Below are 22,061 nucleotides of genomic sequence, written 5' to 3'. Positions count from 1 at the left end.
ATTAACACCCTCCTAATTGGGTTAAAGCAGTTACCCAAACAAACAAAAGTCCTCACCTCATCACATCTGTCGAGCGATGACATCAATCCTCACGGCCTCACCCCCATCAACCAATCAGTGGCTGTAGACAAGCGGCGCGCCTCGTTGCATGGCGTCTGCGTTGGGGGGGGGGGGGGGCGGGGGGTCTACGAGGGGACCCCTGGGCTTTCAGCGATCACCCGTGGCAGGTTGTGTCTCTGGCCCACTGCCCATGTTGCCCATGTCCCCAACCCCCCCTCCTCATGGGATTGGACAGCCAGTTTGCCCGCGGTACTTTGGCAAAGAGGCTCATTTTTCATGGCAGCTGCTGCATCCAGCGGCCTGATGGGCTATTAATACCCCGGCTAATTTTACCAATCCATTCAGATTTACTCTCCTCCACTTGTCAATGTGTTGATTAAGAGGCACATGGCCGTCCACGCGGCTCTGGCAGTAACGCGCAGCCACACGGGAACGAGCGGGGACGGGGGGAGACTGCCGGCACACCAGAGGGCGAACTGAGCGGAAAGAAGCCCAGAGTCGTCTTCAGTGTGTCGTCTTGTTGTTGGCTGTATAAATGCGTTGTCACTCACTTGCACGAGTAAATGTTCAGTAGGCTTACAAAGGTGTTTGTTGTAGGCACATCACATCTAAAGTAAACTACGACTTTAAGCATGCGTGCGTGTAAAGGTGTGCTGTACAAGTTGTCGTTTTTCGAATCCGAGGCCTCTGTCTGAATCGACAGCCACATGGCCTGAGTTACCAGTGCACCGTGAAATCATGGGGCCTTGTGTTGACGCCGCAGTCCCCCCACTCGCCTGCAGGTGGTGCTACAGCACAGGCTGTGGCTCGGACACTGGCCTTGATGAGGACAAATGTGTTCAGTTTAGTGGATGAAGCCACAGTAGAACGGTACTGACAGCGGTTGGGACTTAAACTGAAATATATATATATATTTATATATTCGATTTTCTTTGTTTTTGATTCCCTTTCTAGTGTTTTTCTGAGGCGGTGTTTGTGATGGCGTAAGCCTGTAAATAATACGACTTTGCTATCCATATTGCGGTTGGGTTTAACTTTGCGGTATTGATTGATGGATGGATGGTTGGGCGGCGGACACTTGATTTGTTTTCATTGGGACGAGGTGGGGGCATCGAAGTGGACCCTGTCCATCTGTCTGTCCTTCTGTCTGTCTGCCAGCCCACCGGGTCCACAACATTGGGCTTCACTAAACTGATCTGCCACGATTTGCTGCCGGTTCTGCATCAATGCTGCAGTCTCATCTAGCATTCTCGGTACAATGCTGCACTGTGGAATAATGATCCCTGTGTGTGTGTGTGTGTGTGTGTGTGTGTATGTATGTGTGCGTGCGTGTGGGGGTGGGAGAGCGAGTTTATGCGTCCATGTTTTCCATGATTGCTGCATTTGACAACAGAGCCATGGGGAGCTAGGCGTAGCACACCGCATTCTGCTTTTAATTTCCGCCGTCAGCCGGAGCGATGGGCCGAACCAATGTACTGTAGCGGGGAGGCATCGTATCCCTCGGCGACCACACCCCTAGCACCTCCTACCTTCACCCCCCCCCCCCCCCCCCCCCCCCCCCTTGAAGAAAGAAAGGATAACGAACAAACACTGGGCGCACTTTTGTCCGTCGCCTGATGTTTCTTCGTTTCTTGCTTCTTTCCTCACGTCCTGCCTCCTCTTCTGCGTGTACCTCTTGTTGTCCATCATATTCCTCCTCACCCTCTTCTCCTCTCCCCTCTGTTCCCCAGGAGATCGACGAGGCCTGCAAGCGCATCAAGCGCGAGGTGGACGACCTGGGCGGAGACGTGGGCGACATCAAGATCATCCCGCTCTACTCCACGCTGCCGCCGCAGCAGCAGCAGCGCATCTTCGAGGCCCCGCCCCCCCGCAAGGCCAGCGGGGCCATCGGACGAAAGGTGCGACTCCCGACTCCTCGCTCAGCCCGTGTTAGTTCGTAGTAGTCTGATTTCTCGTTGAGCGTGCGTTCGGTCCTCGGAGCCGGAGTCCGATCTCTGGCTGAGATTGTTCGGTCGTCGGAGTCCGATCTCGCGCTGAGTGAGAGATCGGACTCCTAAAACAGAACGTGCGCTCAGTGAGAGATCGCTCTTCGGAGTCAGCACTTTAGGACTTCCTTAAGGGAGAGGCTGATGGGCGCCACAAGGTGGGCGCGGTGATGGTTAGGCTGAGGGGAATAAGGGAGAGAGAGAGAGCAGGGGAGACACGAGAAGGAACCCAACGTCCCTATTTACCACACACAGTCACTGCATCCGCGGGATTTGGCGCAGAGTTGACTCACGTGGCATATGCTGCTATTGTCAGCGTGCGATTCTCTGCTCTAAATTCAAACCGGGGTATTACTCACGCCCTCCGAGTTGGAGGAAAGTACCGCAGTCGCACTCTCCTTTTTTATTTTTTTTGGTATGTTTTTCTCTCCGCGTGCCCTGCTGCCGCACACACAAACACACGAGCGTGCGCACGCACGCTATGTGAAAAGCACACTCCCTCCAGAGGGCTTATGCAGTGCCCTTTCTCTGTGCCCAAACAAACCTCTCATTATCATCTCACAGTCGATGCCTCAAAACGTCACGGACAGGCAGACACCGTTTCTTTTTTTTGCCTCCACCATGTCCTGACACTTTAGTTTGAAACTGACTTGTCAAGAAGAAGAAGGAAAAGAAAAAAACCTGACTACAAACAAAAGCCGGCTGCTGCTGCTGCTGCAGCAGCTTCTGGGCGTCCTCTCTCCTGGCCAGTGATCTGACGGAACTCATCTCTGCCATTAAATTAGCAAACACTGGCCCTGGGCATCTTGACGATGTGGAGGGAGGGAGAGAGGGGGAGAGTGAGAGACGAGGGGGTGAGATTTAAAGCCTGAGTCATTGCAGCTACTGGTGGGCTGATCTAGTTTTAGATGGGATTACCGGGACGTCACTCACAGCCTTTCCGGAGTTTGTCTAATGTTTACTGAATCACTTGTGCAATGTCCGAGAGCCGTGAGGAAGAGGATGGGAATTCGACGTTTCTACCGACCCCCTTTGTTCAGGCGTCGAAGCCCCTACGTGTGTGTTGGTGAGCATGCATTTATAGGAGGCCTCAGTCGCGTCTCGTGTGATTTATACCAATTCTTTGCCAAACATCATCCAGTCTCCCCTGTTGACTCGAATAGTGGAGCACAGGGTCCGATATGAATATCTCGGTTCCCAGAGAGGGCACCGGCATAGCTCCATAGAAAGGAGTTGTAAAAACAAAGAAGTCTTCGTGATTCATCTGTTGGGAAGCGAATAATTCCCGCTGTTTGAGATAGGTGATGGGAAAATCCTTATTCAACCGTGGTGGTTGAACAAGAATCTCTGTGAGCCGAGTCTGTGCCGTCGAAAGACTGCTGCGATGCCAGCACTATTTGTTCAGTCTTTCTGGTATTGCCAGCGAAGAACGCCACTGAAGAACCACTAAACCAAAAAACCTGTCTCCTCGCGGATTGCTTTCTGCAGCGACGGCAGTGCGGGGGACATTGGCAGGTACCCCTCCCCCCTCTCGTCCCAGGAGCATTCCAAATTAGCCCAGCAGTGGCATCCCATGCCGGCGCCGCTGTGCTGGGAAGTGAGTTTGCTCCAGTACATTGGACTTAACCGGTGTCCAAGTCACGGCCTGGATTGTGTCGACCCAGGCAGGCTTGAGTAGAGAGGTGTGTGGTGGATTCCAGGGCTGCTGCCGTGCATGCTAATGACCGCATTAAGCAATCCCTTGATTAGCATAACATGTTAGCTTGTCATCTCTCCGTTTCCTCAAGGACCCTCTCTTTCTGTAATTCCTCCTTTTTTAAAGTGTTTTAATCGTCTGAACCACAATTCGGTAATTACCGAAAAAAGACTATAATCCTTCTTAGCCAGCCCGACGCGTCACAGATCAGCCCCGCGTTGTTGTGGTGCTAGGTTTGCTTTGGGACGTTCTCTGGCTTTTGGAGGCATTCGCCGGTCGACGATCCGGTTCTCGCCCGATCCGTTTAAATGAGCCGACTAGTCCTTAGGCTGGATCTCCTCAAGCGTTTGCTTTTGGTTTTGTCTGTTTCACCAATTTGGGTGGAAGCACTATTCATGAACCCATTCCCCGCCCTGCTCCAGCGAATCAGGCCACGGTTCGCTCATGTCCTCTCCCCCCCTTAAGAACCCAGAAGTGATGCGCGTCAACGCCGCCTGGCCCACGTTACCTTGGAGAGGGAGGGGAGAGGAGTGAGTAGCAGCACTGAGCGGCCCTTACTGGGCTCCAGTGTACGCCCTTGGAATCGATGCTTCCTGGAGAGTTTCCTCCTACGCCACCGTGCCTCCTGAAACAGGAGAGGGGCCCGTGGGTTCAGGTCTACCGGCACATGGATCCCCCCCCCACACACCACCCTACCTCTACCATGGAGACTGCTGACTTTGATTGGTGACGAAGAGTAAAGAAAATGGTCGACGTCACCTGGCGGCTCGGCGCATCCATTTCTTGGCCGCGCTCCGTCCTCCCAGACCGCGATTGTCCGGCTCATTGACTTTGCGGAGATGGGACATTTCTCTGCACCTGTCGAATATATCTGGAAACGCAAAGAAAAAAAATAACAAAAGAGAATCCTGGCCCGGGCTGGAGCTTTTTAATGGACATCTGTGTCGACTTTTTAAAATGTCCCTGCCGATATCGGCGCTGGGTAAGTGTCTATAATTTAACTAGCTATCGCTAGTCTTATAACTGAAGAAACTGCGAGCCCGGAGATATTCTGAACCAGGGCTGTGTTTTATCCCTTCGTTTATCTTTTATTATAGTTCTTGGAGTGATTCAGCTTCACCGTTTTGGCAGCTCATGCGCGAACTCGGACATCCACAGCACAGGGTGTCTTCGTCTCGGCTTTGTTTGCCTGGACACTGGGGCGGCAGCTCCCACGAGTCGCTGTAGCGTTGGACCGCCGTAAAAAGAGTCCAAAGGGTTTTCTCCGGCCTCTTGGTTTCCACGGTTACGTAAGACGAGGCTGCCCCCCCCCCCCCCCCCACAGCGTTTCTTTTCCGTCTCTCTCCACTCGCCCCTCTTCCTTCTGCTTGTGTATGACCGTGAGTGAGACGGACAGCAAAGACGGATGCATAGACGGACAGGGAGATATACACACAGACTGCTAGAGGGAGGGCACACCGCACAGAAAGACGGAGTCTGACAGTGAGACGGACAGAAAGGGACACATAAAAGAAAAAGGCAAGAGAGACTAGTGAGACACAGATGGGAAAGGGATGGTGAGGGAGAGACGCGGACACAGTGAAGGGATAGATGGAGAGAGGGAGAGAGATGGACACAGTGAAGGGAGAGAGGGAGACACGGAAAACTGAAGTGAGAGAGGGGGGAGAGAGACATGGAAACAGTGAAGGGGAGAAAGCGAGAGACACAGATACACAGCGAAGGGATGGAGAGAGGGTGGAAGAGCCACAGTGAGAGAATGAGCCATAGGGTGTTGTGACTCATTTGATTTCTCTGCTCTTATTCAGCTGTCATCCTCGTAGACGGGCTCGCTATAGGGGATAATTGTAATGGAAAAAGACCCCGGAGAACTGGGAGCTGAGCTGGCTACATAGCTATCCTCCACCCCCCCCCCCCCCCCCCCCCCCCCCCACATGCCTCTCTTCGCATCGGCCTCGCAGCCCGACCACCATTTAATTTAACTCACGCACCATCCCACTTTTCTCTTTCTGCGGCCTGACCCCTCTGCTTTGATCAGCTCGCATACAAGCCCTGACAGTTGAGGAATTGCAACGCAAACCCTCCCCCACACACACACACACCCCCCCACACCCCCAGTCCCAGCCCCGCCATGTGATCCCAGCTCAACCCCCGCCCCTCAAAGATCTGCATCGCGCCGTGTTTCCGCTCCACAGTGTTGGTAATGGATCTTTCTTTATTCAGAAGTAAGGATGAATCACGAGGGGAAGAGGGAATAGGGCGGTTTGGTCGTCCCCTCTTAACGTTGACATAAATCCCTGAGTTCACCACCACCGCCGCCTCCCCCCGTGACTCATCTGGGAACATCACAGACGCAAACAAACACAGCTTTTATTTATTTGATTAATTTGGGGCAAACTCTCCGCCCACCTTCCTAATCGCTACGCTGCCTGGCTCCTCGGTTTCATTTTGGGCGTTTGTCGGATGGAGGGGTAAGCGTGTGTGATATCTGAAACCGTTCCGGGGGGATGGGGGGGGTTCGGCTCGCTACATCCTGCGCGTGAGTCACCCCCCTTGTGCCCCCCCCCCCCCCCCCAAATGTGCCTCCTTCCGCTGAAATTAGTCTTCCCGTACCGTTACACAACGTTATTCCCCACACATTAACGTGGGTACATATTCTTCTTAATTTTAGGTTTGCCAGGTTTTCGCATTTCTCCCAAGAGTTTTACCCAAGAGTTTTTTTTCTTAAGTTTCTTCCAACCAAGCAGAAACACTTGGAGGAGCTCTGTTTCTACCGTCCTTACAAGACAAGATGGCAGAGGAGCCCTTGAGCAAACCACTGGAACAAAAGAGCAGTTGTAATTGGTTGCGACGTACGCTGAGCTGCGTCGCGGCGGTCGTCGCCGCGTGCTGACGGCTCGCTGGCCCGCGTTGTGAGTGTGTGTTTTGGGCCGCTGCCGTTCGGGCCACCCCTGCTCGGTCGCATTAGCCGCGATGCAGCGCCGAGGCATCGCGACCCAAAACAAACAGCCACTGGCCCGCTCCGAACGCACAACTCAAGTCGTGTGTGTTTCTGGCTTGTTAGCGTAGCGAACACAACCCCGCAGCACGACATGTCATGTCCCCCGTTTCCTGGCGGACGTCGCCTGCCGTAGTAATTCCGTTGACAAAGGTACTATTCCCGTATTATCGGTTTCATCCTGTTTCAAACATTATTTCTGGTTGTTTTTTTGTGCTCTTTTCAATGTGTACTAACTAGTAGAGGGAAGAAAGTGTATGTTAAGATGAATCACAATGTACCGTTTTTAGTTTTCCGTCCGCGGTAGGTGCATTCAAATGGCTCACCTCACCCCCACACCGTCTGTTATTTCTATCTCCTCCATCCAGCAGCCCTTTGGCGGTGTTAGTGGGGCTAGAGGCCCTCTGATCCCCCCCCCCCCCCCCCCCTTCTGCGGTGTGTCTCCTCACCCCCCGCTGTTCTCCCCGTCTCCAACAGGTGGTGGTGTCGACCAACATCGCCGAGACCTCCCTGACCATCGACGGCGTGGTGTTTGTAATTGATCCCGGCTTTGCCAAGCAAAAGGTTAGCCCCCCCCCCCCCTTCACCTGACCCCACTCCCACACACCCCCGACCCCGGCGCCTCCACACCGTCTTATCTCCCCCCCCCGATCGTCTGCTTCTGTGGCCTGGGAACCCCAAGATAACCACGGCGACGCGGGGGACGGAGGAGGAGATGGAGGGGCCGCTCATTTATTTATTCCACTGACATTTCTGCAGCCAAGGAGTGCGTGTGCGTGTGCGCGTGTGCGTGCGTGCGTGTGCGTGCGTGTGCGTGCGTGTGTGTGTGTGTGCGTGTGTGTGTGTGTGTGCGTGTGCGTGTGTGTGTTGGGCAGTGTTTATTTTCTATAACCCGCAGAAATGTCTGACACGGTTTACATTTCTTGCGGATTTCATTCACGTTAACCAGTCGACAGCTGGCAATTACCGGCCACGGCTAAACACACACGCACCACAACTACTCATCTACTACTGTGTGACAGCCCGGTTTGCTGCCGTACAGCAGGCTGCGCGGCTAATGTCCATTTGATTCCGGTTTCACGTGTCTTGCGTTCTGCTCCTCCCTCCTCCGCCACCTGCCCAGGTGTACAACCCCCGTATCCGGGTGGAGTCTCTCCTGGTGACGGCCATCAGCAAGGCCTCGGCCCAGCAGCGGGCAGGCCGCGCCGGGAGGACCCGGCCAGGGAAGTGCTTCCGCCTCTACACGGAGAAGGCCTACAAGACGGAGATGCAGGTCGGTGCCAGGTTTATTTTTATTTGTATTGTTCTCAAGTTCGTCTTCTTGACCAAAACAGCAGAATTAGTTTTTTTTTGGGTTCCCTACCTCCCCACCCCCCCCTTGAGGACATGGTTGTCTCTGGTTTCTGAGATATTTCCAAGTCTCTGTTTACGTTTTTGTCGTAGTTATTCGAGCCAGAGCGGTATATCGGTGTGCCGATGTCAGCCTATCACAGATATATCTCCAATCCCGTATCGGTTGGGCTCTAGTAGTAATAGTGTCTCGCCACATTGTGACTAATGAACAAGGTTGTGGCCATCTTGGTTCTAAGCGATGCCCGGGTAAACGGAGACCCTTTTCGTTCTTTTTCGAATGGCTCTTCGGTTGCTCCGACTGATTCAGCTCTGCTCTCCCTCTCCGTGACCCGCAGGACAACACATACCCCGAGATCCTGCGGTCGAACCTGGGCTCGGTGGTGCTGCAGCTGAAGAAGCTCGGTATCGACGACCTGGTGCACTTCGACTTCATGGATCCACCAGGTCGGTTTGGGTTTTACCCGTTTTATATTTTTTCCACCTCCGCCACGTGAGAGACGTCGCTCGCTCGGAGTCCCCGACTTCTGCGTTTCCACATGAAAAAGGAAAAGGGTTGAATCTTTGTCTTGTCGGCGGCAGAAAAAAAACAAAACACACACACTTCCCTATCCATTAACGTCGTCTGTTGTATCAAATGAATGCCGTGTACTGGGGAAAGCGGCTGTGAAATCGCACAATCCCTTTGGTTAAGCTGTACTCTGATGTGTAATATCAAATCTGGGTCGGCTGTGTCACTTGGGAGCTCAGCGGGGGGGGGGGGGAGGAGAAAAAAACAACACAAGCAGAGATAAAACAATCTTGGCACATATCAAATAGCGCGGACCGAATCTTTGGGAATTAGGCAGGGCTCCTCGGGAAGGAGATATGTGCCTCGTCTGTGTGTTGCTCTGCAGTTTTTATGAGGCTACATCACCAGAGCGGGGTCCGTTTCCCCTCGTCGCAGGAGCGGCGGTTAGACAGGGGAGGGTACAATGGCACGGCTTGGCTTTTACATCTCCGACTTGGCATGGTTCCCGCGGGTCCTTAAAAAGTCTTAAAAAGTCTTAATTTTTTTTGTGTAAAATTAAGGCCATAAATTGTCTTAAATTTACTGTAAATTTGCTCTAGGTATTAAATTTTGCAGAGGGTTTTTTAAGACTGGGAAATTGTCGCGCACAACAAATCACCTAGTGCGTCTTTTAATTACGGCATTTTCAGGAGTTTTACGTTACGTTAACGTTGACATCAGTCATCGGGGGGCCGGTTGCATCTGCAGCCTGCAGCTGCGTCTGTAGGCTAACTTGCTGGCGCTACTTTTCGCTAGTGACGGTTGACATCATTAGGCCAACTTGCGCTACTTTCAGGATGGGACAGTGCAAATTCAATGAGAAATGGTTTGAGGAAGATACGTTTCGGGGGTGGTTGGAGAAGGCAGGTGACTACGAGGCAAGGTGTTGTTTATCCCGAAAGGCATTCATACTAGGGACCATGGGAGCAAAAGCTCTTGAGTCCCACATGAGGTCGCAGAAATATATCCGATACTCCGTGGCAGCTAGCGGGACTACAGCGATGCCCGTATTATTTGAAAGAAGTGGACTGAAAAGTTCAGCATCCGTGGCTAGTACTTCACATCAGACGGCGTTAACCGGCTTTGTGTCGCCACCAGAAACCCAGAAGGCGGAGGTATTGTGGGTTCTCCACACGGTGAGCAGACATAATTCCTTCAAATCGAACGAGGACATTAGTAACGTCTTGGCTGCTATGTTCCCAGATTCTGAGTTTGCGAAGTCGTTCACCTGCGGTGAAAACAAAACGGCCTATCTAGCCAAATACGGGATCGCATCTTTCATAAAAAGAGAGCTGTCACGCAGCGTAAACGATAAACAGTACGTCCTCATGTTCGATGAGTGAACAAAACCACTAAAAGCAAACAGATGGATATCCATGTGAGGTACTGGCCCACGGACGACACCGACAGCCATGTCTTATCGCGGTACTATGGATCACAGTTCATGCTGGATCATTTTAATGTAAGTATTCCAAACAGTAAATTAATTGAATTGTGTGACGGACTTTTTCCCAAAAATCATATTCGAAGTTTGTTTGTTTATTAATATTAATATTCGAATATTTATTAATAATATTATGACCATTAAATTCCTTCAGTAAGACCTGGATTGGGCTTCGCGGGGTTTGTTTACCGGCGTTGCTATGGTTACCGGTCCTGCGTGTTCCGACGGTTTATTAGGTATCTAATAAATCGCTGTCTAATCAATACTTCATTCAATGCCTCTTCCGTGGTCATTACAATATTATGAGTAGACTGCGTCGGGTTCTCGCTCTCCCTCTTGGCCTGCCATAACAGGTTCGAATATTAAGGGCTGCCTAATATTTGTTTGAATTTTGATTTATTTTTGTGTGTGTGTGTGTGTGTGTGTGTGTGTGTGTGTGTGTGTGTGTGTGTGTGTGTGTGTGTGTGTGTGTGTGTGTGTGTGTGTGTGTGTGTGTGTGTGTGTGTGTGTGTGTGTGTGTGTGTGTGTGTGATCACTGTCAGCCGTGTTTACATGGACACATCTGATCCGCATAGTTGTGGAAGAACAGCTCAATCGGAATAGAAAAGGATCATATAATACGCCTCAATCGGAATACAATTATCTGTTCGTAAATCTGTTCGTCTGCTATAATCGACATGCATACACTTATTCCGATTAGTTTGGGGTTTAACTTAGGAAAGCTGCAGTAGTTCGCATTTGGTCCACTCCGCACTCCAAACTTGACCGCTGTCAAGGACGGTGGATTTATTGCCCGATTCATGTCTTTGTTATCACTCCGTAGTAGTTACAGTAGTCCGGTAACATATCAACCCCAGCGTGTCCGGTTGCTAAGCGACGGTCATGGGTGACTATGGGTGACACGGGTGGGTTAATGTGTTCGCGTATCGTCGTGTCCGCGCGCTTCCGAGATAACTTTGCAAGAGTACTACTACTGCTAGTACTACGGCTACGGTTGATGTGTATAAGTGACTCAATTATACACACCTTTTCTATCAAATAATTTTTCAGACATTTTTTGGGTCTTAATTTATGTATGTGTTGGTCTTAAAAAGTCTTAAAAAGTCTTAAATTTGACTTTAAAAATGGTGCAAGAACCATGCTTGGCTCGGTACACAGCTTAGAAAAAACACTTCCCTGAAGGCTCCCGCTACCACACTGGGCTCCCAAGATGGACCCCATCCCCTACTATCCCCCCCCCCTGGCCTTTCTTTCTTTCTTAGCCCTAACCTCCACCCCCCCCACCCCCCCCCCCCCACACACACACTCTCTCGCGCTGTAATATAGTTTTCATCTCACCGCCCGAGATTAAACCCATCTCTCCCCATCCTCCGTGGCGAACGCCATTTTGAGAATGAAATTGGTTACATCAATAGGTCCGCTATCACCTCTGCTAGTGCCTTCCCTTTATATTCCTCCAGTGAGACGTGACTGACCCCCAGCCTCCCACCTGCCCCACCTTTCACAAAATAACGCACCCCGGCACGGCTCAACTCACCCACCGCTCTCGTCTGGCGAGTCTAGCCGGGACGGGGGGGGGAGGGAAGAGCTTACCCCCTTCTCTTATTTATCCACTTGGAGCGATCTCTCCGGCCCCCCCCTCCCAGGCAGCGAGCACAGCAGCCTAGGGTTCAGGCTTCAAAGCCGATTTACGGGTGTGTGTGATGCTGACCCCCCCCCCCCCACGCTCGCCCCCACCCCACTACCTTCCTCCCACTTTAAGACCCTGGTCTCGATGAGTGGTGAAAGGGGGTTCATTGAGAGGAACGGGGGTTAAGAAGGGGGACGGACAACAGTGGTCTCGTGGTGCCCCCGGCAGGCATGCACGATCGTTTTGTTTCCATGATTCATGGGTTCAGAGGTCGTCGAGGCTCAGACACACGGTTGGTTAATTCGTCCCTATTGTAGCTTTATTTCATTTAAAACCATCAACGATCCTATAGTAAATCTCGATGATCATTATGAATAGATGTTTCATTTACATTTAGGGCAATAAGCAGGCGCTTTTATTCAAAGAGACTCGCATGGTTCATACACACATTCGGCCGAGTCAACCGTGCATGCGACAGCAGACGAGCAATTCCGGTTAGTTGTCTCGCTCAGGGATAACCTGACCTGGCTAGGTGGAGCCGGGGATCGAACTAGCAACCCACCGGTTACACATCCACCCCGGGCTACGTCAAGGCCCTTTTACGGAAAAATGCCCGCTTATGTGATATCCAAGCGTCGGCACAGATTTAGTGGCGACACGTGTCTTGTTATTGTCATTAAAGGCCCAAAATAAATCTAGCAATTTACAAGAGGGCTAGGCAGCGGGTGTGGGGGGTGGGGGGTGTTCATTTGTTGTGTGACATTCTCGCCGAAGTGCTCTTCAAAGCCAACGCGACGCAATGGGCATTTTAGCCTTTTCCTCCCATCGATTTGCGTCCGCTGGTTTAATACATCGGGTTCTGGCGCGTCGCGGCGGTGGTCAATAGCTGGCCTCTGATGAGGGCCATGGCCGTATGGATTGGGTTTCCACCACGTTACCAGTACTTGTAAATCAGACGGACCCGTTCGCAACGGTAAGCAACGCGGCTCTGTGTGTGTTGGGGGGGGGGGGGGGGGGGGGGGGGGGGGAAGAGAAGTTAGCCTGATGCCTCCGATCGATAAGAAAATACCTACCTGCTGATATGAAATGGGGGAATTACTCGAGAAATCAAAACGAAGGGAGCAAGCAGAGTGGCTGAGCTCCCGGTTGCATTTGAGTTAACGTGCGACCGGACGAGAGACGTGTGCGCTCGCTAGCTGAAGGTCAATAACTGCACCTCCAGAGATGAGGGAGATATCGTGTAACCGGGGGGGGGGGGTGCCCTTTGTGCGGAGGCATTTAGTACAAGGTCCCCCCCGCCACCCCCCCCGTAGTGATTGCATTAGCTACCCTGGATCGCCTTACCCACCCTCCTCCAACTCTCCCTCCTTCATCCCTCCCCCCTCACCCAACCCTCCCCCCTCACCCAACCCTCCCCCCTCACCCAACCCTCCCCCCTCACCCACTCCACGTAGCTTGGACCGCCCTGCTCCCTTCCAAAATCCATTTGCACGTATTTATTATCTCCGTCCCTTGCACCGTGTTGATGTCCACCAATCCACTCTGACTGATGACCCCCTCCTCCTCCTCCCCCCCCCCCCCCCCAGCCCCGGAGACCCTGATGCGGGCGCTGGAGCTTCTCAACTACCTGGCGGCGCTGAACGACGACGGGGACCTGACGGAGCTGGGCTCCATGATGGCCGAGTTCCCCCTGGACCCCCAGCTGGCCAAGATGGTGATCGCCAGCTGCGAGTTCAACTGCTCCAACGAGATCCTCTCCATCACCGCCATGCTGTCAGGTAACGCCCCAGGGCTGGCTGCCTCCGCCTCCGCCTCCTCGCCCCCCCCCCCCACCCCCGCCGGGCCCTGTGGCCCGCGTAGAGGCCCCCTTCTGGCTGTCCGGGACCTCCACTCGCCCCCACGGAGGCCAGGCCAGAGCGGGGGTGTTAGGCAGAGACCCCCCTGTCCTCTGTGGTAATCTCAGACTAACAGTATGCCAACAATGTCGAGCCTGGTATATTTGAATGGGCCAGTGTTTTGTTTTATCTTAGTTGTAGAAATTGAATCTGAATTAAGGGTCTGACATATTGACTGTTGTTTTGGGGGTTTTCGTTTAGTATAAAAGATTTATATTTTTTATTTTTAACGAATAATTTTGCATTGATGCCGCGACCACACGATGCTCTTACCTAGCATTGCTGCTACGGACCTGACTGGTGACGTCGCATAAGTACCGCGTTCCACTTTGACCACTCTGCCTGATGAAGCACAGCGTGCCTCCATGTGATGAATCTCATTGGTGTTCCACCGTCAATGTATTCTCCATCCGCGGTTGTTTACGAGCGGCGTGTGTTGTGTGTAGACCACAACCGCTGGCTGGCTTTGGGACCGCCGCCAGAGAGAGGAGAGGAGAGGGGGGGCTGGGTTGTGGGGGCTGACGACGTTCCCGGCTGTAGTCCAGCTCTCTAGCTAACCAGCGGGCTAACAGTGGACCTCACATACATGGACGTACATGGAAAGGGCTTTAGGCTTTCAACGGCCGCCATATTGGAGAGGTCAAGATTCTTTCAATTTAATTTTGTTTGTGTAGCCCTTAATCCCAGGTTCAGTCTCAAAGGGCTTAACAGGCCGTTTACTTATGCCCCCCCCCCCCAACCCTAGCCCCCCATAGGGCAAGATGAAACAGCCTTAATAAGCAAGGAAGAAACCCTTGAAAAGAGAAAGGAAGAGTGAGTTGTTTTTTATATTTGTATTATATATATTTTATCAAAGCTGGAAAACCGCAGCTTCCCCGTTGACTTTGCTGGCCAGTCTTGGCCTCTCCAAAATGTCGGATCGAAGCATGTCTCACGGCCTTCATCACGTGCTAATCAGTATCAGCGCGGTAGTCTTGCTGTTGGTTCATCCGGCGTCTATAGGCTGGTGGGAGGCATGGCTGGGGACCCGGGGTGTGTGGACTGATGTGTAGGGAGACAGGGCTGACGCATTGGGAGGGGTGGACAGATGTATAGTGGGTTGTAGTTTCTCAGCGTTTGACGTTTGGCTCGATAGCTCACGGTTGTTGCCTTCGCTCGCCGCTGGCTTTGTCTTCATCAGTCTGACTGGATCCTAACCACACTCTATATCTCAGCGTTCTCCCCGTCCTGCCATGGTGATGAGGTGTGTGTGTGTGTGTGTGTGTGTGTGTGTGTGTGTGTGTGTGTGTGTGTGTGTGTGTGTGTGTGTGTGTGTGTGTGTGTGTGTGTGTGTGTGTGTGTGTGTGTGTGTGTGTGTGTGTGTGTGTGTGTGTGTGTGTGGGTTCCTTCCCGGTCTGTATGTACGCAGAGCCCTGGCCCCTTATCAAGTCAAGTTCTTTCATTGTCGAATGCACAACAAAACGGGCAAAGCAGTCATAGCTGGAAATTATATTTTTTGTGTCCAAAACTCTCCTTAACAATGCAATAATATGAAATAAAATAAAATAGAATAACACAGGCGACGAGCGATATAGGATGACAGACGTTGTTTGAATTCACTTTTGGCATGTTTCTTTACAATTTCCTCGAAGCCGTAAGTGGAAGACTCTTATTTCTCTTCAGGGGAGCCTCGGAGGGTATTTTGTTCTGTGCTTTTGGACATCTTTGTGCTGCAGCACGAACTGCATAGGTTTACTTCTTGGCTTGTCGGAGCAAGTATCCTTCTCCCTGCATTTATATTTATTCATAGCTGCAGATGGTGATCAGAAGTGGCTTAATGGTGGAATTAAGAGTGTTGATAGTTCTGCAAACGCCCCTTTGCATTGTCTACAAGCTAGCTTTCCTTTCCCAGACGCCAAACACGCATCTCGGATTTGAAGGCGTCTCCTAGAGACACAGCCACCACGGGATAAGTGATACATTCTTTGTCTGCGGTTGTTATAAGACGGAGTGCGTGCTACACTCGTCCACGGCCACCTTACGCCTCGTGCCCACTGCATCCGTCCGTTGACTTTGAACGGGGACGGACGCGCAATGCATTGTGGGTCCGTGCGCTGAAGGCTCCGTCAAAAAGTTGAAAAATTGTACACTTTTTCGGCAGCGACGGATCCGTCATCCAATCATATCGCGTATGCAAATGTAAGCACTGTGACACTACTCAGGCTCTGACGACCCTGGGAACCTCCCCCATCCGTCAGCCACGCCTTCTGAGTCCTTTGACCGACGGTGCAGTGGGCACGAGGCGTTAGCCTTCCTCGCGAGAGAAAGAGGCCGTCCACTCACTCTGGACGTCCGTCCGTCCGTCCATCACCCCCTCACTCCCTCCCTCACTCCCACCTCTCTCTCTCTTTCGGCTGGCGCCCCGGGCGCCGTGTGCAGGGGGGTGGGGGGGTGGGGGGTGGGGGGGGCAGGGCCCTGCGAGCTGCCTCTGAGCCTCTCTGCTAGTCCCAGAGAGGCGTTATGTTGCTCCATGCGGGAACTGCTTAACTCACGCCCGCGGGCGGCCGTGTTGGGGCCCACACCAACCCTGTTTAGTCCCACAGTGCTTCATGCGCCCCACCGAGGCCCGCAAGGCGGCGGATGAGTCCAAGATGCGCTTCGCCCACATCGACGGGGACCACCTGACGCTGCTCAACGTCTACCACGCCTTCAAGCAGAGTAGGTCCAACACTCGCTCAGTTGCTGAGACACACTCACACTCACACCCTGAGGCACTCACTCACTGAGACACTGAGACATTCACTCACTCTCACACTGAGACTCACTCTGACTCACTAGCTCACTGAGACACTCACTAGCTCACTCAGACTCTCTGACTCACTCAGATAGTCATCGACTCACTCACACGCTGACTCACTCAGACACTCACTGACTCACTCACTTACACACTCACTCACTCAGACACTGTCTCACTCAGACACTCACCGACTCACTCACTGTCTCACTCACTGTCTCACTCAGACACTCACTGACTCACTCAGACACTCACTGCCTCACTCACTGTCTCACTCAGACACTCACTCAGACACTCACTGACTTACTCACTTACACACTGACTCACTTACTCACTTACTCACTGACTCACTCAGACACTCACCCACTCTGAGGTAACCAGAAGTACATTCTCATCAGAAGCGTCCGCTGCTCTTTCATCCATACCTCGGCCCTGCCCTCCTCATTGCCTCCCATTAACCGTCCCTCCCCTCTTCCCCCCCCAGACCACGAGGCGACCCAGTGGTGCTACGACAACTTTGTGAACTACCGCTCGCTGATGTCGGCGGACAACGTGCGGCAGCAGCTGTCCCGCATCATGGACCGCTTCAGCCTGCCGCGCCGCAGCACCGAGTTCACCAGCCGCGACTACTACATCAACATCCGCCGTGCCCTGGTCACCGGCTTCTTCATGCAGGTCAGTGGAGGGGCGGGGCCTGGGGGGGTGAGGGGGCGGGGCCTGGGGGGGTGAGGGTGCGGTCACCGGCTTCTTCCTGCAGGTCAGTGGAGGGGCGGGGCCTGTTCACGGGCTTCTGCATGCAGGTCAGTGGAGGGGCGGGGCCTGGTCACGGGCTTCTGCATGCAGGTCAGTGGAGGTGAGGGGGTGTGGCCTGTGGGGGTAGGGCGGGGCCTGGTCACCGGCTACTTCATGCAGGTTAGTTGGGGGGGTGGGGCCTTGAGACAGGCACAAGGCAGAGCCAATGGGTGGTCCCGGTTTCTCGTGTGATTTTTTTTTAATAGTTTTTTTTTTAGGGGGCAGGTTTTTGGAAAGGAGTAAGTTGTAGGTACGTCTCATCGCTGGTTGATTGATTGGAATATACGTCCATTTTGTTGCTATCTTTTTTATGATCTTCCTGTTTTGTGTGGATCTTCTGGATGTCACTGTTTTGATGTTTTTTGGGGCTTTGGGGAAGATGAAGGCCTCGCCATGGCAACAAATCCTAGTGGTTCTTTGGACGAATCCCAGATCAGAAGACGGATGCCGTAGTTCCTTTAGGCCATTGTGATGGGGTTTTCGCTTACCAACCCTCTCCCTGTCACCGCGGTGATTAATGGATCTAAATCAATTGCAGCGTACCGTGAAGCAACGTGAATAACAACAGCGGATTAAAGTGTGCGCAAACATGGGCGTTTTGATTTAAACACACAGCACCGAATTAGGTTAATTTACTCACCGCACAGGGAAACAAATGGCATTTTCGCCGAGGCTCCGTTGCCGCGGTTACCAGAGAAAAGAGGGGGGGGGGGGCGCATGACAAGTTGAGTTACGACATTAATATTTAAATATTTGTCAACATTAACCTTTATCGGGGAGACAAATTTGCGGCCCCGTGTTCAAGTTTGCGGGGCGTTGGGAGTTTGTGTCTTTGTTTGAAAAGGTCTTTATTGAGACTGATTGGCCGGGCTAATCACAGCAGCCTCACCGGTGGCTGCAAAGCACAGCCCCTCGCTCTCTTTCTCGCTCTCGCTCTCTCTCTCCGGCAGCTCTGAAACCAGCCCGGTCGGCTTGGCCTTAAATGCACTGACGTGTATATTCTGTTCTCTGCTTGTTTGTTTAGCGTCGGATTGTTTGGCTTAGCTGTAATTAAAAATCTGTGCGTGTAAAGTGAGAGTGCAAGATGTGAGGGAATGGCTGTTGCCTGTGTCGTCTGAGCGTGGAGGGTCTCCACTGAGCAGCGCAGACAAACGATGGAGCAGACGCTCAGCGAGGACCCAGGCACCAGGACTGGGCTCAGGATCGTGGTTTAAATGCAGCTTTGTTGAGCACGGCCGAGATCCCCTGAGCTCAACGCTACCTCCAGCCTAGCCTCCTCCCTCAGACCCTAGCCTCCTCCCTCAGACCCTAGCCTCCTCCCTCAGACCCTAGCCTCCTCCCTCAGACCCTAGCCTCCTACCTCAGACCCTAGCCTCCTTCCTAGCCTCCTACCTCAGACCCTAGCCTCCTCCCTCAGACCCTAGCCTCCTCCCTCAGACCCTAGCCTCCTCCCTCAGACCCTAGCCTCCTCCCTCAGACCCTAGCCTCCTCCCTCAGACCCTAGCCTCCTCCCTCAGACCCTAGCCTCCTCCCTCAGACCCTAGCCTCCTCCCTCAGACCCTAGCCTCCTCCCTCAGACCCTAGCCTCCTCCCTCAGACCCTAGCCTCCTCCCTCAGACCCTAGCCTCCTACCTCAGACCCTAGCCTCCTCCCTCAGACCCTAGCCTCCTCCCTCAGACCCTAGCCTCCTCCCTCAGACCCTAGCCTCCTCCCTCAGACCCTAGCCTCCTCCCTCAGACCCTAGCCTCCTCCCTCAGACCCTAGCCTCCTCCCTCAGACCCTAGCCTCCTCCCTTAGACCCTAGCCTCCTACCTCAGACCCTAGCCTCCTCCGTCAGACCCTAGCCTCCTACCTCAGACCCTAGCCTCCTCCCTAGCCTCCTACCTCAGACCCTAGCCTCCTCCCTCAGACCCTAGCCTCCTCCCTCAGACCCTAGCCTCCTCCCTCAGACCCTAGCCTCCTCCCTCAGACCCTAGCCTCCTCCCTCAGACCCTAGCCTCCTCCCTCAGACCCTAGCCTCCTCCCTCAGACCCTAGCCTCCTCCCTCAGACCCTAGCCTCCTCCCTCAGACCCTAGCCTCCTCCCTCAGACCCTAGCCTCCTCCCTCAGACCCTAGCCTCCTACCTCAGACCCTAGCCTCCGCCGTCAGACCCTAGGGCCTAACAATTTTTTGTTAGGTTACGGTTTCCGAACGACCCTGTCAATTTATGTCGGACCCAAATTATTTTATGAGCTGCTGTAAAAAAAAAAGAGAGAGAAAAAAGTCCTACCTATCATTCGCTGCCGCTGGAAAAAATAAAATAAATAAATAAAATAAGCTCCCTACCTACCCATGGCCTCAACTGACAACCAACAGGAACCAAATTTAATTTTTTTATACCTTAGACCCTAGCCTCCTTCCTGGTCCTCTTCAGACCGCTGAGCCCTTCTTCCTAACATTTTCTTCTGGACGTTCCGGTTCCCCAGAGCAGCCTTCTCCGCTGTCAGCTCAGTGCTGCTGTTCAGGTGTCCTGATCCTTGACTCTCCACCCTCTCTCTCCCCTCCCTGCTCAGATCGCCCACCTGGAGCGCACGGGCCACTACCTGACGGTGAAGGACAACCAGGTGGTGCAGCTGCACCCCTCCACCGTGCTGGACCACAAGCCCGAGTGGGTGCTCTACAACGAGTTTGTGCTGACCACCAAGAACTACATCCGCACCTGCACCGACATCAAGCCAGAGTGGTGCGTCTCACACACCCACAACACAAGCTCACACATTCACTCTCACTCACTCACTCACTCACTCACTCACTCACTCACTCACTCACTCACTCACTCACTCTCACTGTCTCACTCAGACTCTCACTCACTCACTCAGACTCTCACTCAAACTCTCACTCACTCAAACTCTCACTCACTCACTCAGACTCTCACTCACTCACTCACTCACTCAAACTCTCACTCAGACTCTCACTCAGACTCTCACTCACTCACTCAGACTCTCACTCAAACTCTCACTCACTCAAACTCTCACTCACTCACTCAGACTCTCACTCACTCACTCACTCACTCACTCACTCACTCAAACTCTCACTCACTCACTCAGACTCTCACTCAAACTCTCACTCACTCACTCAGACTCTCAATCAACCAATCAAACTCTCACTCACTCACTCAGACTCTCGCTCACTCGCTCACTCACTCACTCAGACTCTCCCACCCTCCCCCACTCCTCCCTTCACTGACTCCCTCTCTGACTCCCTGTGTCTCCCCCAGGCTGGTGAAGGTGGCCCCCCAGTACTACGAGATGGGGAACTTCCCCCAGTGTGAGGCCAAGAGGCAGCTGGAGCGCATCGTGGCCAAACTCTCCACCAAAGAGTACACCCAGTACTGAGCGACCCTGCCACCAGTACCACCACCACCAGTACCACCACCACAGAGTCGTTCCCGCAACAGCTGTACAAAACCAACACCAGAAGTCTTCTTCTGAGCACTGTTTTATTTTATTAGCGGTTATTCCTTTGTTTTCCGTCTCCTCTCCGTGCGGTGTGACATGTGGTGTCACGACGGTCGATTCGTGTTTTTTATTATTTCAAGGTTTTTCTTCCCCCCCCATCCCCCTTGGGTTTCTTCACAGCTACCCTGCAGTTTCAACACGAGTGCGTTTTTTTAATAAACCCCGGAGAAAAAAATGTGTTCTAGTGGTTGCAAATGACGGGCCTGTCGCAGCGTTTCTGTCACAGCGTTGCCAAGGATCAACATTCCTCAAGAGAAATGCTAATGTGTTCAACGATCCCCGGTTAAACATCGGCTGTGGCGGCGGCCTCCTGCCGCGCTGCTCTGCTTAAAGAACTGCTCAACGCTATTAATCTGAGCTCCCGGTTCCTTTGGACGGAAGTGTATTTTGATTGTAGGTATAAGGAATATTTTCTTGTGTCAAGGAGACTTTCGGAAGAGTGCACTGATGGTTCAAGTTTCATGTCAACTGTTCAAATTAATAAAACTGTCTTTGTAGAAAAAACAATATGTATGTGTTCGTCTCTTCTTTTTATTTATCTGTTTTTACGGGGTTGATGTTATGCCACCAGGTGTGAGTATGATTCGCCATTTTTTAAATTTGGCTTTTCCTGGGTTTTAGTGATGTCACAAGTAGGCATGTCCATCTAGATGTATGTTGGATAGATCAGGCTACCCAGTGGACTGCAGCAAATGTTGCTCATCTATCCAGTATAGATCTAGGGTGACACGCCCACTAAAACACAGGAAAAGGCAGATTTATAAACTGCTTGTAACAGGTTCCACTCACACCTGGTGGCATAATATCACGCCTTTAAAAAAAATCTTGACTATCCCTTACCACATTTACTAACACAAACCAAATAATTGCTTTCATAGCATCTTTCGGGAATACCAACCTGAGATTTTAACAAGATCAGCTTATATTCCACGCTACAGATGGTTGCTCAGTTAAACGTGAGCATTTGCTTTTAGAGTAAAATGATTTTAACAACTTACCACAAGGTGTTGCAGCAAATACGACAAAACTCCAACCCAAAGTCTGGAGCTAGTCTGTGGGTCAGCATCCCCCATGAGGGGAGTCTAGATTGGCCGAGCGAGAGATCTTCACAGGGAGGGGGATTGGAACGGGTGGCATCAGAAGATGTACCGCCACCCACTGAAGCTCAGACCCAGGCCCCCCCCCCCCTGTAGATAGAGTCCAAAGAGCGACCGGCGCCCCATGTCACAGCACCCTGCTGGAGGCTGCAAAAACTCTTAAGAAGTATTTCCGTCGACTGTCCCTAGGTCCGGCATGTTTCTGCCGGAGAAAACGTTTCATTTGGAGCTGCTTCTACTTTGACGAGTGTGCCTGCAAGAGAAACGTGGGCCCATGACACCGGTTGAGTGAGGAA

The 22,061-nt window shown here is 52.5% G+C and overlaps 1 protein-coding gene across 1 annotated transcript in view; it reads left to right on the top strand.

Annotated features, from left to right (window-relative positions):
* The window catches only part of LOC132445506 (ATP-dependent RNA helicase DHX15), a 31,217-nt gene extending 10,044 nt beyond the window's left edge, over positions 1-21,173 (top strand). Inside the window, exons 6-14 of the mRNA XM_060035562.1 lie at positions 1,791-1,958; positions 7,214-7,300; positions 7,860-8,009; positions 8,425-8,533; positions 13,297-13,488; positions 16,180-16,302; positions 16,863-17,053; positions 19,724-19,893; positions 20,428-21,173. Of these exons, the coding sequence (XP_059891545.1) occupies positions 1,791-1,958; positions 7,214-7,300; positions 7,860-8,009; positions 8,425-8,533; positions 13,297-13,488; positions 16,180-16,302; positions 16,863-17,053; positions 19,724-19,893; positions 20,428-20,545 (1,308 nt within the window). The 3' untranslated portion in view covers positions 20,546-21,173. The remainder of the gene's footprint in view (positions 1-1,790; positions 1,959-7,213; positions 7,301-7,859; positions 8,010-8,424; positions 8,534-13,296; positions 13,489-16,179; positions 16,303-16,862; positions 17,054-19,723; positions 19,894-20,427) is intronic.
* Positions 21,174-22,061: the final 888 nt, after the last annotated feature.

The sequence above is a fragment of the Gadus macrocephalus genome, chromosome 17, assembly GCF_031168955.1.
Source record: "Gadus macrocephalus chromosome 17, ASM3116895v1".
Lineage (NCBI taxonomy): Eukaryota > Metazoa > Chordata > Actinopteri > Gadiformes > Gadidae > Gadus > Gadus macrocephalus.
This window is presented reverse-complemented; position numbering and strand designations above follow the sequence as displayed.